At 40.7% G+C, this 19,808-nt stretch overlaps 2 protein-coding genes across 3 annotated transcripts in view; one reads left to right on the top strand and one right to left on the bottom strand.

Moving 5' to 3' along the window:
- The window catches only part of atp6v1h (ATPase H+ transporting V1 subunit H), a 290,066-nt gene that overhangs the window by 253,134 nt on the left and 17,124 nt on the right, over positions 1-19,808 (top strand). The window contains exons 1-7 of one of the 2 annotated variants that reach the window (XM_071918234.1): positions 11,283-11,335; positions 12,196-12,348; positions 13,264-13,363; positions 13,956-14,045; positions 15,758-15,871; positions 17,575-17,679; positions 19,598-19,657. In XM_071918234.1, the coding sequence (XP_071774335.1) occupies positions 12,245-12,348; positions 13,264-13,363; positions 13,956-14,045; positions 15,758-15,871; positions 17,575-17,679; positions 19,598-19,657 (573 nt within the window). In that variant the 5' untranslated portion in view covers positions 11,283-11,335; positions 12,196-12,244. Of the gene's footprint in view, positions 1-11,282; positions 11,336-12,194; positions 12,349-13,263; positions 13,364-13,955; positions 14,046-15,757; positions 15,872-17,574; positions 17,680-19,597; positions 19,658-19,808 lie in introns of those variants that run through there. The other variant, XM_071918235.1, reaches the window with a different exon arrangement.
- rgs20 (regulator of G protein signaling 20) lies at positions 498-9,599 on the bottom strand. The gene is given in 6 exon segments (XM_071918231.1): positions 498-686; positions 858-1,092; positions 1,201-1,288; positions 2,115-2,280; positions 8,095-8,118; positions 9,411-9,599. Coding segments are annotated over 6 exon segments (891 nt in total).

The following is a 19,808-nucleotide window of genomic DNA, read 5'->3' on the forward strand; positions in this document are numbered from 1 at the left end:
AGCTGCCTGCAAGTAGAGCTAACATGTAGCCTTTGACTTGAGCTTTGATTTTCATACGCAGTAAATAGAACCAGGCATTTCCACATAAAATACCCACAATTCCCTTTTTACTATTTACAAACTCATAAATATATAGTCTACAGTAGGAATCATTTTCTCCCCCAAACAATCATACAAAAAACAACAGACCATAAAAAAACTTTGAACACAAATAAAATAGATTATTTCTATCCAAAAAACAACAGAAAAAAAATGTATTCGTATTCCTTTGGAGTGTTTTGCTATGTTGATCTGTAGCAGTACTTGTGATGTCGAGCCCTCGGGAGATTTTGAGACCTGAGTGTCTTCGGTCAGGTGCAGATCACAATAGCGCTGAGATCCCTGGGAGGGGCCAGGCCCGAGGCCCGGTTCATGTAATCCTACACTGAACATACAAAGAAAATAAAAAAGGGTGGGGGGGATAAAGAGAGTTAAAAGATCACAGGTCATTTACCACCCTAAGATTCGGGGGACTGCTCTGACAGAGTGTTGAGCAGGTTTTTGTAGGCTGGGGAGTTCATGTAGCGGGGATACGAGTCTCTTTGCATTAGTGTGTAGATCTGCAGCTGGGCATCGTCGAACGTGTGGGAGGTGGGCTCCAGCATGTTCCTGTTGATCACCTCGCGCACGCGGGAGTCAAGGCTCACCTGGGTGTCAAGGAAAAGGAAAATTAGAGAGGACAGCGTCTCAGCCGCTTCCCAGTAACTATCAAACTATTTCTTGGGAAGGATAAGAGGAACATTCATCAGACACCGTGAAGATTTACCCTCGATATCAACACTGTTTTAGAAGAACAATAAAGTCAAGAGCTGTCAGACCTCTTTAGGCGAGAGAATGGAGATGTAGTCTTCGTAGATGACCCGGGCCTTCTCCTCGATCACACTCTTATTGGTCTCTTTACAGAACTCCTCACAGGCGAGCCAGAAGAGCATGTTCTCCTCGCTGAATTCAGTGCGAAGAAACAGTCGGAAGGAGGACCTCCCCGCCGGGCAGCACATCAGCTTGTCAAACGACTGCCCCCATGCGCGCACCTCGTCCAGCGTGGGTTTAGGACTGCAGAGAGCACGGACAACACGGGAGTCAGCGATTTCAACTTTTCTGTTTGCTTTTACAAAATGTGTTTAGTAGATAAGGCCTTTTTGTGCAGCGAATGCGACTGACCTGTCTTCACAGTCTGCGGTCCCTTCCTTGACGTCATAAGATGCCTTCCGGTTCCTCTCATCCCTGTCTTCATTCCTAATGGTGAGACGGACATGTAAACACAACATATAGGCCCTAATCTAAAGATTTCACAACCATAACCGCTAAGGGTAAAATTTCAACGCCATCATCTCACCAAGTTTTACTATTAGTGTCTTGATTTAATGCATTTGACTTGCATGACTTGATTATTAATTTTTATATAGTTTATGCAAAAGGAGTTATTCGTTTTTGACATCAACCACATGAAGCGAGGTGAACTGCAGATCATTTAAGAGCTTACACAGGTTGCACCTGATGCTGTATCTAGTGCAGTGATTCTCAACCTTTTTCATATCAAGGACCGCTAATTTAGTCCACATTAGGGCCACAGACCCCCATTTGATTAGACTTTGTCTCTCGGCCCCAAATCTGAGAATATTTTTATTGTTAGATATGATTTTGTCCAAAATTCCATGACTATCTGTATTGTAGGTAGAGAGATAACAGTGAAACTATGATCAAAATAGTCATTCTTCTACATTCTCTAATTGTGTTAAGTTCTTGTAAATTAAATAATGGTGAAGTTTGACAGTTCATCAATTTTCTGGGAACCCCCTGGAACCCTCTCAAGGACCCCTGGTGGTCCCCGGACTCCACGTTGAGAACCACTGATCTAGCGGATGCATTTAGAGCAGATAACTAGTTGACATCTTGGTGTGTGTTGCTGAGCAAAAAGGCAAAGAGCAGACACAGATCACACACACACCATGTGAGCAAGCTAAGACACCAGCCTGAGCCTGTCGAGATAGCTCAGACTGCGCTGTCCCGTGTGCAGCAATGTCGGCCATGCTGAGCACAGTGAGCGAGTCGTGGGCAGGTGGGGAAGACCTACCAGGAGCAGCTACAGCAGCAGCACCAGCAGAAGCAACACGCATTGGAGCCCCGTGGGTTGGCCTGGCCCGGCTGGCCCTGCTGGGCCGGTGCAGTGCCCCCCGCTGCCGACTCCTGCTGCACCGACATCTGCCTCTTTCGCATCTCCATCCGCTCTGATCCCATGGGCTGTGGACAGAGGAGAGGGAAACACTAAGTACTGTCAGTCAGTCTCTGGAACAGTATTTAACTGAACAAAACCGAGCTGTGCTGTCCTGTTCAGGTTGTCATGGAAGGATACTTGTGGGAGGGAATTCTCTTGGCCAGCAATGTACTTGTAGGTTATAAATCGGTGTCAGTGCAAAAAAATGGTAGTAAAGGACAGCATTGGGTGGAACACAGTAATGATGCTGAGTAAAGGCGATGGCCAGTGTTAAATGCTGATGTGGCATCCATTTTTACCAGCATGGCGATCACTTTCACCAAGATGGAGGAAGTGATTACAGTAAATAGTGTAGTTAAATTGCCACTCTCTTACTGGCATCTATCTGCGTATTATATTTACAAGAAGTAAAGTGTTGTTGGTGCTCTCTGGGCAGAACATGTGCTGGCATGCCCAGAGGTCACATTTTAATGGAATGCTGTATGCCCTGTCAGGGTTAAGTGTGAAAGAATAATTTGGTAGCCATGATTTTTTTTTTTTTTTTTTTTTTTTTTTTCCTGATGTCAAATATGTGGGCATCAAAAACATTTCTGGTTCTCCAAAAAATGGTTCTTTCCAAAAAATGATTGCATGTTTCACTAGAGTCTCGTTTAAGCTTGCATGTGAAAAAGAATGAATGATGGGCCAAACCTCAACATCCAAACTCCAACCCCCAAAATATCAAATTTGTGAATGCCTTTGCAATACATAACAGCCTGGGTGCGTGTAATGCGTAAAATGACGCATCGGATAAGCAATAAATTTAATGCACAAATTAAGCTTTTTACGATTTATCAACTTGTCAAGTGTTAAATTGTCATGCACCTTAGGCAACATTTAGGATGTTCATGGGAAATCCTTGTATAATAACTGTGACTACACGTATAGCATATTGGCCATATTCAACAGAATCTCCATCAAGCTTTGTAGGCCTATAGTCTACAGACAAGCTTTGCTCACAGAATGACTTCTTGTCTGATTTTAATAAATGTGTCATCACCAGGTCAGCCATTGGCAAATCCTATCAGATCATTTATGTAACAAAGCTGTCGCTTCCAACCCACGGCATCATTAGGCTACTACCTGACACAAGAAACGATGCTTTAAAAATGTCAGAAGATTTGGTACATGGGAGGGGGACCTGAAGGCGCAGCTTGCAAATCTATAACCGCAGCATCGCTCTATCACAGCCTTTCAGTGAATACAATACCATTTGTCCATTTCTAAAATGGATCCGTATGCGGTTTCAGTGAGATTCGGAGGAAGCTTCAGCTGCAGATTTTGTGCGTCTAGCCAAATGGCATATTTTACGCGTTAGGTGTCGGGTACTTCAAAGCTGACACAATTGCATTACGCTATGGCTTGACTCAACAGCTATAGACGATGAAATGGGGGTGGGGGTGGTGGTATCCATTCAAAGGATAAAACATGAAAACACAAAATGAATCACCATTCTTATGCAATCTTAGAGTAAAATAAATGTGTATGACACGGGGACTGAGGTGTTCCTGTGCAATTTAACAACAGAAACCATTGCATTAGCAGCTCGCATCACATCAATGGAAAGTGCCACCATGAAGAACCATAGAGCTTCATCACCCTGGACAACCACCGAAAAGACACAGCCTAGATCTGTTAAAAGCCCACTGTACAGCAAGATAGTGACATGCCATTTAAAACGCCAGGAAACGGCCTCACACGCTCCACTCACGAACTGTCCGTGCAAGGATACATCAGTTGGCTACCAATACTTACAATTTCACCATGTATGCCCAGAGAGAAGAGGTAATTCTTTGCCTTGATTACATCCGTTGGCACATAAGGCTTTTTTTCCGACCGGCTGCTTCATGTCAGTACGCATGCGTCTCCTCTCCAAGTAGTAGTAGCCCAGTGAGAGCGTAAACCCCCTATACAGTATGTCACAGATTTATTGTGCAGCTCGCAGTATAGCTCCGCGTTTATGTTACTCTGCCTTGCATGTGGACGCGTAGAAACGGACTACACAAAGAGAGGACATGGTTTTATGATTCTCAGTTAATCATAAATGAGAGAGAAACTAAAAATGCAGTGCCAAAAAGTAACATATTGCGCAGAAAAACACGAGAAACTTAAATTGAGCTCTGGTTACATTGGTGCTACCTAGAAAGCTCGAAGTATTTGAAAGAATTTATACAAAATTACTAGAGCCCTAGTGTCGATGGCAAATGCATAAAAGACCTGCTCTTCTGTTGCCTCATGCTAAAGTGTGCTGTCGCTGTCTGTGGTGCTGAAACAGCCAGCAGTTGATAAGGCGCAGCTGTTTTCTCTATTTGCTGCAGGTTAATATCAGTTTGATAGCTAATGTTATAGTATTTGCGAAGTTTATACACTGGCATTTGTCCAGGGTGTGAAGTGCTTTCCGTTCTTCACTGATCAATCCCTGAAATTAGTTGTTTTCAACATTTTTTTACAATGCCCTTTATCTAACTCAATGAATTTGTGAAACAGCCAGTTCATTTCAGTTGTTTTCTGATTACAGTTTAGTTAATGGAGCTCTTTCTCAGATGCGTGCTATAGGCTGCTGTGTTCTTTGTAATCTATAGGCCTGCCATTTGCAAGCAATGGTGTTGTAGTTTAAGACAATACTGCCATCTGAAGGTAGCTGGAACTACAGCACTACGACATACAGTAGTTCTCCATGCACAGGAGAAAACAAGTGCTTTAGTGCCTCGATGTTCATATGAATTTGTGAAACAGCCACAACTATGTTTGTATGAGATCTGCTTTCTGTAGATATCTCCTAATAATTCTCCATGCTTCTATGAAAGCAGATGGGTTCTTATATTCTACCAATGTATTGGCTACATTACAGACTGAATGAAGCTAGAGAGAGGGGGGGGGGTACATTTTCACATATCTTTCAACATAATCAACACCATAATGAATACTTTGCCTTAAAGGGCATCACATGTCTTGCTCTATATAAACAGCAGATGGCACTCTGCACTCGATAGCTGTCTTATCTGCAAAAGTGCTAAATACAGTAAAACATATTTTATCTAACTCAATGTACAGCAACACATTGAGTATCCTGTGGCCTGTGTGGTTCATGTTGTCAGTCAACATGCACTTTCATGTCATGGAATTTAATCTCACCAGTCCCACGCTGCAATAATAAGTGCTGCAGAGTATGACGGTCTATAATACAAGATTCAGTGCAAAACTGTTCTTGCAGTGTCCGCACTGAAGTGTGTGTACAACTCTATGATACTCTTATTAGGCATAAATTAGCTTGCAAATGAGACTGTACACACCCGGATATACTGGAACAGGAAAACCCATCTGTTGTGTGTTTTCACTCATCTTGTCAAAAAAAAAAATGAATGGAATCAATACACTTCTCTCCCGTTCAGGTTACTAAGTCATTTCTGAGTGAGTGCTGTGTTTAACTGGGGCATGCCCTGAACATCCACTCACTTAATTCCCCCTAGAGACAAGAACATGTGATTTTCTCCATATCACTTCATTTAACACCTTCCCCTGTGCTCACGTTACGCAATGTAGTCCCACAAATAGTGGTGTCAGATTGACATACCCACCCTGGCAGAAGCGATACATTATGCCGTGGTGATTTAGTGAACGCATCTGCTTTTCCCTCTGAAAGCAGTCTGCCAAGTGGAGGAGTGTGTCTGAACACAAGGTCACACGTAACAGTAGGATGACAAAGCTGGTTGACTAGATTGAGAAAGTCTTTTCAAAAGTTGGCTTTTATATGGGATCAATTGGACTCAAAGCACTGTCTGGCATTGAGAGAGATGGGAGTTAGATTAAATCACTGCAGCTAGTTAGATACTGGAGAAAGAGAGCAGTCACCATCATAACACCTTAACAGATCATGCATGTTATCTGTGAGTATTGTGACAATGAAGGTGATTTGATTACAGTCCACCCAGGTTGTCCAGTCAAGGCAACAAAGCCAGTGACAGAATCCGAGAATTGCCTTTTTAGCAACCATTAGTATTTGATTTTGTATTTTCTGTCTGGCATTATTGTCCCTCTATTGGATTTCTCTCCATTTCCATCGCTAGACTTGTGTTGATCAAGGACCTCTTTGTAAATGTCAGGCTCAATTTAATAATGCTCAGTCAGTGTCCTAATTCTTATATCCAAGTTACACAGTCTTGTGTTCTTTTTTACTCTAACACCACTTCCAGCGCCGTAACTCTAGGCAACAGCTCTCCATCCAGACTGATTGTCCAAATTACCAATATTGATTAAGGGTAAACAAGATTCTATTCCGCTCACAAGGAAATTTGAAAACCTTTCAGGTGAAACCTTTATGTCACCGCTCACTCAAAATGCTAACCTGCCTTGATTCCATCTGACCTTTTTCTTAATTGTCACCCTTTTGCAGGGAGTTGTTGTTGTTGCTGTGCTATTTGAAGTCAAATGGGATTTTAGGGCCAAGGGGGTCAGGCCATTCAGTGAAACGTCATAGGGCATGATACCCAATAGTACTGACAGAAATATTGGAACCTACTCATACTGGGAGGGGAAATTAATTGCATATCAATAAACTTGAGACTAAAACGATCAATCATGAGCAAGTGATCAGTCACTGATGAGTCAGGGAAAGAGAAGTTCCTCTGCATCAGCTGATCTGGCCATAAAAAAGCATTTAATCATCATCATGATAGGCTGACCTGGAGGTAGAAACACATTTATCATTTCTCATGCATCGAAGTACAAAATTTTAAAGGACAACCAGAGGATTGAATATAAAAAAGGGACATAAGGAAAATGCCTTCTCTGCATTCGAGATGGAATGGTCCAAGAAGTGATCTTATTTCAGTCTTTCTTGGATAGTCTGTTAATGTCTGTTAAGGGATGCTACATGAGAGACGCATGAGACTTTGTAACTCAGCAGAAAGTTTCCAAATCCATATGACCATCCTATCCAGATGGGATACAGTTTAAGTCAAAGTCAAAGTTAAAAGTTTAAAAGACTATAGCTTCTATAGTTATGAGGCATAAACCCTTGCAAACTTGCCTTTTGGACCATCCGACATTTGAGAAATAGTTAAGTTCATAAGGATTTTTTCAATTCATGACCTATTAATACCAAAACTTGGCATATAGCATCCATAGACTATGATACACAAATAGTCCGTAAGCCGGGCTAACTGAATAACAACTGGGACATAATTAAGCAATGAACTTGTGAATGGGTGTTGTCTATTGCCCAATTGACAAGAATTCCATGATAATTTGTCCAAATACCATAAACCTTTACGAATGTAAAGCTTGATGATAGGCAAATCCATAAACTTTTACAAATGTTCAAGGACCTTGGACAACTATGTCCATAAATGGATTTTCAATCCACCAAAGGTGAGCAACACAAATGCCAAAAATGTGTATTTTATGTATAAATCTGGTAGACCAAAATACATGGAGATTGGTGTATATCTACCCGATTTGGGCCAAGTGGGCCTATTAGTCATCATATGAAGTGACTGGTGCAAGTGGGCATGGCCAATCACATTATATCTTATAATGCAAAGTGAGTGTGAATGAATATGAAAGATGGCACGTCAGACTTCTGTTTGCAATATACATACTGAATGTGCTGCAATCAAGGAAGTCACCCGTTTAGTGTATACTCAATCACAATTATTCTAAAATAAAGATGGATGTATGCAATCTGTTGTAGTTTAGCTGGTGTAATTCTATGGATGGATCTCCTTTCCACTCTGAAACTGCAAATGGCTGCCAAAACATCAGCTTTTAACACTACTACACAGCTCTTGATCCTTGATAACCTTAAATGATCAGCATTCCTTGGGCTTGGACCTCAGAGTTGCTGCCTACAGCTTTATTTAGCATAAATTATTGACAGATATATTGCACTGTCTGAATCTAAGTCTAATATTAATCTCCCTCGAATATGTGTTTTCTCAAAAACATCAAAACAAAATCTCAGAAACAGTTGATGGCATGGGTCAGAGTCTTTCCTCCAGTTCAGGTTTTCACAGTTGTGTGGTAATATATGAATACTGTCACTATATTAGTTATGATCAGAGTGTGAATTAGTTCCGTTGGAATTCAACTCGCTCTGGCTCTGATTTGGGACACTTTTTTAAATGACGAGGTTGTGCATATGAGAATGACCTGAACTGACTCCTCTCTCCTCCTGTCCTCTGTCCTCATTGATCTCTAGAGAGATGGTCACTCCTTATTACAATCCCTTCACCTCTGTGAATAGTAACATAGTTCTCCTCACTACAGAAGCCACTGGAAATCTCCATTTATCCATTTACCAAGAATGAATCTGGTGCCAAACTCCAAGCACAATCACATTCTCAGAAACAACAAGACTATTTTTAGAAACCATTTATTCATAACAGCCCCGCTAGCTGCTTCTCATAAAATATTCCATCAGGATGTGAACACTGGCTGTCATCTATTTTGTTTTTGGTGATTCTCAATCTGTTGAAGGCATCAGCAAGTTGGTGTAGATTTGTTGTGAGTTTATATCATACTATTTCAAGACACAACATCTTACTCAACTCTTCTTAATCTTCTTAAGCCTTGTGCAGACAGGAAGTGCTTCCCTAAATAGAGGTATTGGCGCTCAGGAAGCAAAAATGGCCACTGCCACTTACCGACAAGAGTAATCTAGGTGCACTAATAACAATAGACAGCATGGTGAAGGATGTCACATATATGATTAATAATGGCCAATTGATTGATCATTCTGAAAGACAGAAGTGAAGCTATATGGCTACTCCAAACCTCAAAAGTTTGATTAGGCTCTTATAATCACTTATGTTGACAGAACTTTTTCAATAACAGACCTATGTGATTTAATTATCTGTGGCTCCTTCTTAGTGTAACAAATAAAACAAGTGGCAACCACTGATTACCCTGATTCATTTACTTTCTGAAATATTTACTCTGAGTTATAGTTTTACTTCAGTCACTGACACTCTCGCTTATACTGCTTGTCATTGTATTTGCTCTACAAAAGTCAACTCCACAGCAGTGATTTACCTGTCAGTACAAAGGCCATGATAACAGGGCTGATGGTAATGATGATATATACACAACTGTGGTGTGTCATTACCTCAAGGCACACCATCTCCTGTTCCTCGCTGTCTTGGTCATGGTCATTGAAGGTTCCCGGAGCCGGGTATCCCGCACCGTGCCGGCAGGCCTGGGCCAGTCCCCGTATCCGCTGCCACATCAGGGCCCTGGTGCGGCCGATCCCCCGCAGAGCCGACGTGGGCCTGATCTCCCACTGCCTCACCACTCTAGCGCATGGCATGCTCCGGCCACACAGCCCCGCTCCCTACATGAGGCCTAATGGCAGCGAGCCTCTCTGAAATCATAGGAAATCCACACTCCTGGCTCCTTCCTCCTATGTTGTTCCCGTGTCCGTCCTGAAGCGCATTGTGATAGAGCAGGACGACAACAAAAAAAAAAAAAGAAAAAAAAAGAAAAAAGCATCAGTGACCCTGACGAGAGAAGAGTGTTTACAGAGGAGAGGGCAGAAGGGGATTAGGACAATGTTCCCACTGAATGCAATCCTGATTCCTCTGTGCTTTACTGCGTCTCACCAGCTTAGGCCAGATTAAGCCAGGAGGTCTTAGTGTCTGAGCGAGATGGACAGAGAGGAAGACTAGTGACAGACAGTGGATTCATTTGTGATTGTATACACTCCTTGATGAATTTCCAACAACAACCGCCCCGAGTAATACAATGGATTAAAACACATTAGTAAATGGACTTTGTAGAGGAAACATATGGTCACAGTGTACACACGGCACCATTAATGTCAGTCTACACTCTATTCAGTGGGTGGCAGCTGTGGTGTTGGTTTTTTTGTTTGGGATGTTACTCAGGAACTGCTAATGCGAGTTATTGAGTGGTGTCACTCATTATGAGATGACAAGGATAAACACTGATCAAAGCTCTTCACTGTGAGCAATCAACTGTCCCTCTGTCATCCTCACAAAGTTAAAGCAAACAGCTGATAGCAATTGATTGGCAAGAGTCACATGGGGTTTATTCTCATTTTCTCAGCTTGGTTTGAAAAAATTATTGGTATACAGAATTTCACAGCATTAATCTTTTCTGCCCTCTGCCACTTTCATTCACAATGCCTCTTCATTAACACTGAAGATGTTGCTGTGTGGGGATAGACTTCACAACATTGCATACCCTAACAGATTCAGAATACTGTAAGCCCACAGTGCTAATTTAAACCTGATTTGAGGTGTCTGGTAACAATTTTACTGATTACAGTCACAAACTCTATCTCTACTATATGAAAATGAGTTAGAAACACAGGTAATAACATAGTGGTAGCCTATAGGAGGAGATTTGGTGTATATTGTGACAGACATGCTTTGTTATGCCATACCTTGAAAATGAAATTGGTTCTGCAATGGCACAAACATTGTAGGCCTATCACATTTGGATTAAGCTAACTCCAGAGGAATAACATTTAATATTCTGTGATAATACTCTTTAAAACCAAGGCATATTAGGTCACTGTCAATGACAAACAAATGATTACCATTAAACATGAAAATTACTATAGTATTCCTATAATATTCATGTAGGACTTACATTGTGTTTGTGGTTCTCAATGATGACTTTGTAGCGGCCTTGCCATAGGCCTACTTCATGGTATTTTATCTGCTATGGTATTACTATAATCTTATCCTTGTAAAAATCATTAGAAGAGTAATACAGGCCTAGTTGTTCTTCATAGGGGATAGTAGCTATGAACAAAATGTTTAACACGTAAAAAGATTATATGTGCGTTTTGGATCTTTTTTTTTTATATAATAGGATGTTTGTGGTCGTCCAGAATCAACCAAATATAAGATCAGATCAGGAAACCTGGTGAATTTGTGATTTAGCTACAAAATTGACACCATACCAGTCTAACTTCTGGTCAAACTGAGGCAGACTGGCATGTGACCGAATCACATGATAGAGCGTGACGTGTTGTTGTAGTCTGTCAGCTGTCCGCAGAGTGAGAGCTAACACTGGGTGAGTAATTCAACCGTCTTTCACTACTTTATTCATTGTCAGATAAACTAAAATGTTGCAAATGTATTATGTGTCGAAATTATGTCATCCTACATGTTATTTCATACGTAGCGGTTATTCTGTTGCCATGCTGACAGAAATCCAGCGAAGTTACCATGTTAGCACCCACAGGGCTACAGTAGCTTAGGTTAGCATTCTCAGCTTATTGTGGTAGTCAACATTAGCCTGTTAGCTAACTGTTAGCTAGCCTGTTAGCTAACTGTTACCTGCAGTGGCCGGTTAACGCAACAGTAAATGTTAACGTTACATTTTGACAGTTGACATGTTAACTGGGTAAATTAAATCAATCGCGTTAGTGTAATGTAACGTCATTTGGTATGCACTGCGTTGTTTTATCTTAGCCTGCGACAAGACCCATCATGTCGTGACATTGGTTCTCAGTTAGCATGACCTGATGCTAGCGGATTCATCTCCAGCTGCAGAGCTGTGTGTAATAGCTACCGTTAGAATGGGACTAATATCGAAGAGCTGAGATGAAATTAACGCTTTATAGCTACCATCTGTGCGAAATATTAATGATATGATTCATGATAAATTGTTTTTGTAGCTCCAAATAGAGTCCCTTGCTGGAATTTCTTCCTGGTTCTGTACAGTTGTGTACGGTGCAATAATCAATCCATAACAACTTGATCTGATTATTGAACATACGATCATAACATTAGGTATTTTACTATTAGTTTTAATACGTTATTATCAGCGAATGGAATCTAGAATCAGTAGCTTCCAATGAACACACTAGGCCAAACGCTACAATACCTATTGGGTACTCTACTTATGTTTATTCTGATGTTTCCATCCAGGTGGTGTTTGATTTTATCAAGAAATATATTGTAGCTTACATATTACAAGATGGACATCCGCGGGGCTGTGGACGCTGCAGTCCCCACCAACATCATTGCTGCAAAGGCAGCTGAGGTTCGGGCCAATCAGGTCAACTGGCAGTCCTATCTCCAGTAAGTACAAATTACTACAGTACCTCATGTTAATATGTCCATCTTCTACTGCAGGTGCATCTGGTGATATTGAGAAGTTTCACCTTATTAATAAGAATTGGTCAAAAGACTTATGATATAGGTTATATGGCACATATGTTGCATTGTATAGGTCAAATTGTTCTTTGAAAAGTTACGCTCCCCAAGCTCCTTAGACCAAGCTTTCTAAATTGATGTTTTACAGTTATAGGCAGAGTGTAGTGTGTTAGCCTAGGATAGTCCTGCTCCAGTTCCTGCTTTGTGAGTCAGTGTCTTGAGTGATACTTCCTCTTTTTGGCTGTATGTTTATAGTTCCAAAGCAATTCTCCACAGTATGATTCTTGACTCATTGTCTCATTCCTAAACCAAACCCATATCATCATTTTCTGATTATTTGCCTTTTTGTATAAACTTGTTGGATATACTGTATGTATGTTCTTACTATAAGGCATATAATATAAATATAATAATAATATAAATTATATGAGGCTATATAGGTATTGTGGTCTTGTTACTGTAGCTCCATCCACTGTGCCTTTTGCCTTGAGGAGAACTTGTGGTATTTTCAGGATGATTGGCACTCTTGTGCAACCTGGTACTGTAATTAGAAGCTAGATGCTAGGTAAAAGGCTCAGCCCAATCTTTCAGTGTCAGGATTGGTAACACACTTTTTCTGTATGAGTGTTGCCATGTATTTGAACTTTGATGCAATACACCTTGTTTCATCACTAAAGGCATTGCTTTGATTGACTCAGGATAAATCAATAGCTGTTTATTAGCCAACCCACTCTCTTGCTGTTGGCATATTTCAAAGTTAAAATTTTGTTAATCATTAGGAGTGGCAACACACCCAAAACAGCCTGCCAAATGGCAATGTCTTTATGAATTGTCTCCCAGGGGTCAGATGATTTCAGCAGAGGACTGTGACTTTATCAAGAGGTTTGAGGTGGCTCACTCTGAGGAGAAACAGGCCATTCTGACCAATGAAGGACATCAGGTATTGTGTCATTTTCATTCTCTGTACATTTTTTAGTACTTAACTTTTGACCTTGTGTTCTCAGCCCCATGCTTTAGCAGTTCTCCTTTAGACCACTAGTTTTCAACCTAGTCTTTAGCTCACAACCCTCCAAAACAAAGTGATGATTATCTGTGACCCCCTGTGACAAGCATGCGCACACAGTGTAGTGAACTTTGACTCTTAGCAATGATGTTTAATTTCCCATTTTTAGTCTGTTTCACTTGGAAGAAAATGTGAATTATTTTTCAAGAAAAAGGTTTTAATCAGAAATATTACAAACATCATCTCATGAACCCACTGGAGGGGGTCCAGATCCCAGGTTAAGACACACCGGTTTAAACAATAGCACACTGGATAAGGTACAGTTCCATATAGAAGTCTTAGGCTTTAACATCACTGGTCATTCTCGAATCCATTCCCCACAACAAAACACCATGTTGCACTTCGCTAACCCGACCTAGAGTCAGAATCCCAAAGGCATTGGGCAGAATAAGAGCAAAAGCAATTTATTTTTCCAAGAGATACATGGGTGCTGTGTGTTTATCAGATTGTATTTTTTTCTTGTGCTCAGTGTGCGAAGACCTTTCTGAATCTGATGGCTCACATCTCCAAGGAGCAAACAGTCCAGTACATCCTGACTCTGATTGATGACACTCTACAGGTACAAAGACACATCCACTAACCTTAGACAAATGGGACATGCAGATACATATAGGCATTTTAAGAGTAGAATAGAATGGACCATGGTCAGAAAGTGTGTACTGTAAGCTCCCAGTATCACACCATTCTGCCCTTAGGAACCATTGCTCACCGTACAACATTTCTGCTTAAGTGTTGTACTTGCTTAAGTGCATTTGAAAGTCCTACATGATTCTCAGTTTAAAAAGTGAGAGCAGTCTGGTTGCAATTCCTTTGGGACAGAGTGAAAACTGGTAGAGGGTTTTACGAACATTTGGGTAGCAGATATGATGGAGCTTAGATGAAAAAATGTGACATTGTCAGTTACATGAAGCTTGATGGGGCTTTGACCTACTCTTTTCCGATGGGTATGACTTCAAAGTTACACTATTTCTGTTGCATGCAGCCTTTGAGGATAATATTGAGGGGGATGTTAATATTGTGAGCGAATACAGGACATTGAATTTTACATTTAGACATAAAAAGTGGTGCTTTTGCATACCTGGAGTGCCTCCTTGAGTGTGTGCTGAAATTTCATGTATGTGTGCTGCACATACAGTACATGTTGGATCAGTTACCCGTTTACTGATCACTGATAACAAAATTCTGACTGTGTGTACTGTGTACCAAAAATAGATATTGAACCGTTTACAGAAGCTCAACATTAACTGGCAGTAAAAGTTGAATGAATACATATAATTAACAAATACTTATAAATGAATATGCAAACTCTCAGCTAACTAAGTAACTAGGCTACATTCTGTTATACCAGTTGGACTTTCCCCCTTCCAACACACAGCCGACACTTTATGATTGTAGTTTGTCAGTTTTACTTAGCTGAGACTAACAAAGACTTCAGGTGACAGTTGCTGTTGCGTTCTACAGCCTTGTGTGTGTGTGTGTGTGTGTGTGTGTGTGTGTGTGTGTGTGTGTGTGTGTGTGTGTGTGTGTATCTCCAACTACAGCTGGTTGGCTGCAACAATAAATAGGCACTGCTGCCAGTTATTTTACTGACAGGTAATTTCACTTTTGTGAAATGTGCTGTCTTTGATTGGAATGAAAACCTGTATACAGTTGGCCCTCGATGGCAGACAGTTGAATATCCCTGTTTTGTTTGTTTTAGGGGATTAGCCCATCATCCCCACACTCTAAACAAACCACATTTGTATGTACGATATAGCAGCTAACTAACGTTGGCTATCTGTGACATACCGGCAAGGACGTTAGCTAACCTATAGTCATTTGCGGGGAGGAAAGGGGGAAAAGAAATGCCCTGGATAATTAGGACACCCTTTTTTGCATCTTACCCACATCTTATTTAATTCATTCAGTTGTCAAATAGTCACATATGATTGTGTCTACTGTCCCCCGTGGGCCACCGTAGGTGATTCGTTGGTAGCCTATGACCAACAACTCATACCAGCCTACTTTGATATCAATATGCGGAGCTTCTACGCAAAATGCATACAGGTTGGCAGGTTTGCTTTTGTGAATTTTTGATGTTTTTTTTATTTGATGATCCAGGAGATGAAAAATATTAATTGCTTTGGTTGTAAAGACAGAATATGTTCCATGCAGTCACTCCAGCTGGTTACTCCAGCTGTGCAGCACGTAAACCTGCCTGATTGACTGATTCCAGGTTTACCATCCAACGGCTCATGATGCATGACAGCTTTTAATTTAACTGTCACTTAGGAGAACCATCAGAGGGTGAACATCTTCTTTGACTACGCCAAGAGGACGAAGAACACCGCCTGGTCCTATTTCCTTCCGATGCTGAATCGTCAAGACCTCTTCACTGTCCACATGGTGAGTTATAAGACATTGGTATTATGTGTTTTTCAGAACATGGTAAGATGCAAAGGCAAGGCCAGTCAAAACTGAAGCTCTGTCCATAAAGCTAAGTAAAGTAAAGACCAACTGGTGCATGTAAAACCCAGTACCTGAATACGCTGCATATTGATAATCTTTTACTACTACTATTGATAAATGATACTGGCCTACATGAGTGACATTGTCAGTTTGTAGATTATACAAGATCAACATTTCATCCTGGTTAGTGTAAATTAATTGGAACTTGTAGTGCACAGTGAGCTGTGACCTTGATGGAGAAGCTTAAAAGAATACACTGTGATGAGGAGACTGGTACTGTAGCACTTTCACATTTGCATGCACAGTATTTTAGTCAGCTGTATTTCACACTTAAAGCTTATGCACATTGTGTATGATTAGCCGCCGATACAAGCTGGTTTTGTATAATTTCTGAACAAGCATAGCATACTGAATACATAGAGGTGAAACTGCTACTGGTTCTTGATGCACAATGTGCTAAATTGATCAAAGAGCATATTTGCAAAACAAGTTGTATTCTGTTAAATCTTTCACAACCCCACATGTGAGTCTGCTTCTAATCATAACCCAACGCATCAATAATTCCTCACAACGCAACCTTCCCCTTTCCTTGAAAACAAGCAATTAGCGTAATGATTCCTCTCTGCCAATCTTTTCAAATCAAGGATGACCACCCAATGCCATAGCTGCGTACCAGGATAGGGCACCCGCTGCTTAATTAAGAATACCAGCCAGATGGCACCCAGCAGGTCGGCACAAAGTGACCCCAAGACTGTGACACAGCACTTTAACTGACTCCAACTGTCAGGCTGACACTGGCTTTTAAATTACAGCTTACATTTCTACTCGGTGTGTGCTAATGCCACTGAGCCTGGGGAGATCAGAGAAAGCCCGCCTTCTTGGGGGACAGAATTGGCTTTCTCCTTCGTTCCAGGGCAGAAAGGGGAACAGGGGACACTTCTTAAGAGCAAATTGGTTATCTGGTAGTCACTGTGGACTCCAGCTTATTTGCATGTAGATGGGGTTTGAGATCTTTTTTTTTTTTTATCCAGTCAGTATTTTGGTGGGGTTTTTGGACAGAATGTAGTAAATTGAAGGACTTGCTATCTTTGTGCCTCCAGCTGTCACTTTCATTCTTTATTCTTTATTACTTCACTTCACACCCTCCTCAATTTAAATTCTCAAAAAATACTGGAATGCATCATAAAAGATCTTGGATCATAGCCAGTCCTGGAAATGGAAATTAAAATATTTCTGTAGCCAAATAGGAAAATATTTTAGCTTTCTTATTTACCTTTATACTCTTTCCCAAACTAGTTTTCTAGAGGAAAAAAATAAAAATTCTATAAAACTTATTGAGTGACACTAATGACTGTCAATGCTTGCTAATTGCAATGATTTCATATTTCTCCATATCATAAAGAAGGATTTTCAAGTTAGTACTAATAATAATACATTATTTTCATTGCTGCCCAGGTAGTATTATATATTTACTGTGGTCTCTTATGGCAGTTTCATTCGGCTCTTTGTATATTGCCACTGTTGGTAGACTGTTGATAGATCGTCAACTGTTGACGCACCACACCATGAATTTGATGTCTTCTCCCACCACCTTCAGTCAAATCAACAATGTACTATGCATATCTTCCTTCCTCCATTAGGCCGCAAGGATCATCGCCAAGCTGGCTGCCTGGGGACGCGAACTGATGGAGGGAAGTGACCTTAACTACTACTTCAACTGGATCAAAACCCAACTCAGTTCACAGGTACATGATGCTGAATTTTGTGGCAGAAATAATTTGTTGTATGTGAAATGGCTTATGAATTACAAAGTCCAGATGTTTTCATTCTAGTAAAACTGTGTTAATTGGCCCGTGTGCATCTACTGTAGGTTTCCGTATGACCTGTTCAATAATGTCCCATTTTACAGTGCCTTTTAAACCACCAATTGTTTGTCTGTGTTTTTATCTGTGTAATCATTTTATCTGCAACATTGTTGTTAAGAAAGGCTTGATGATGAAGAAACCCTCTTAAATGATACATCACAGACATGCTCCTCTTTCCCTCTTGTTGTAATGAGACATAATGTCCCTGATGTAATGTAGTATAGCAAAATGAAGAGGTTTTGATGGATAAGCATTGAACTTAAAATCCAATTGCATCATATTACATCTTGCATATGGACATGATTATTCAAAATGGATCAAATTTGTCCCTAATTTTCAGGCCCTCTCCCACTTCGCTCCAATTTGATTTAGGAGTAATTATTTTCTCCATTTTTCTTAACCACTCTGATTCTCCAAATCATTCAATTGTGACCTCTCATTAGTAATGTAGCATGAATGCAATAGAGTGATTAATTGTAATGTAATAAATGCTGCCATTGGGGAAAAGGAGCTAAGTAATCACCCAGAGGACATGAAGAACAAAGTACGGTCAGCGAGTGATATGTATTTCAAACTATAGGCCTGTGTTTGCCTCTGGGCTACTGGCAGGCTACACACAAGGGAAAGAAAATGAGAAATTGGTTTACTTGCCGTTCTTGTGTAAGACCATTTTGTTCTCATGGAATTGCTTGCCACATGTAGTAACCTTATAGCTGTTGCCTGCTTTGCTCTACAGAGCCAAAGAGCAGTAACTGAACTGTGAACTGTAAATCATTTTGTAGCATTTGAGGGTATAATTTTTGTCAAGAAATCTTAACCCCAATTGTGACCTTTAACCTTTAAAACACACAGGTAATTACTGCTGTTTACCTTTGTAGGGCAGTAACAGTAAGGCCTATTTTGCCCTTCTGTCGACTTCACATTCGTCTTGATCCTGATCCTGATCTTGGAAAAAGCACACATGCTTTAAGACTACTGTACTCAATCAACTGATTTGATCAATCAAAACATCTGATCAGTTAAAAAAAAAAAAAGTCCATCCCCACTATTGCACCACAGCTCAGCCTAAACCTCCTTTTATTCTCATGTGTTCAATAGTCCTATGCTTTTAAATATAGAACCTCAGGCTACCTACAGCATGTTTTAAGCCCATTTGGGTTTAACGCTTTAGGCAAAGAGTCATGCTGAACTTCATTGCCACTGAATAGAAATGATCTCGTTTGGGCTCACCATGAAAACCCTTGTCAGACTTAATATCTGGATTTGTGCTGTATTGAATTTGAGCAGACTTGTCAGACCTTGAGATCGTTCTGATAAAAGAGCTGCACTGTAGCTGCTCACTCTGCCTTGCCACATGCATACATGAGGGAGTGGGTTGATAAAACAACAGAATATTGATCCCTAGTTTTGCACTGTCCACCAGCAATTCTTTCCAAAATATCTGGAGATTGTCTTACATTCAGATATAGCTGGCTATTCAAAAAGCATGGTTTTGTCAGCCTCTCTTGGCTCTACATGTTCTGTATCCTTGTTGCAAAATGTGTTCAAATTAACAATGTTTTGTCATTTATAAGGTACCTAAAAGAAAGTGGTGTCAATGCTTCTTTAAATGACATTTGATGATCATTTCTCTTCTCAACAGCCAATCAACGAATCAGTGATCATGCATTCTCACTGAATTCTGCGTTCGTGGTCAAGTTGACAGCATATATAGTCCACTGCCATTGTATCTCAACTGGAAGCAGTGGAATATCTGTCAACAATTGTGCACCTGTTTCTTTTGTTTATCTCTCATTAGAACCTACATGGTACAGGTCCAGAATCAGGCTCAGGAGCAGGAACTATTTCCCCAAGTGAAGTGAGTATGAGTGCAGTGCATCTTCGATTGCCCTGACGCTTCCAAAAAAAACGGCAGGGTTTGTGCAACCTGGCTTCTGTTGGCTGTCACTGGACATTCACATCTTTTCTCTCCCCTCTTTTTCTCTCCCATCCCGTTCGTGCACTGCAGT

This window comes from Centroberyx gerrardi, chromosome 13 (assembly GCF_048128805.1).
Source record: "Centroberyx gerrardi isolate f3 chromosome 13, fCenGer3.hap1.cur.20231027, whole genome shotgun sequence".
Lineage (NCBI taxonomy): Eukaryota > Metazoa > Chordata > Actinopteri > Beryciformes > Berycidae > Centroberyx > Centroberyx gerrardi.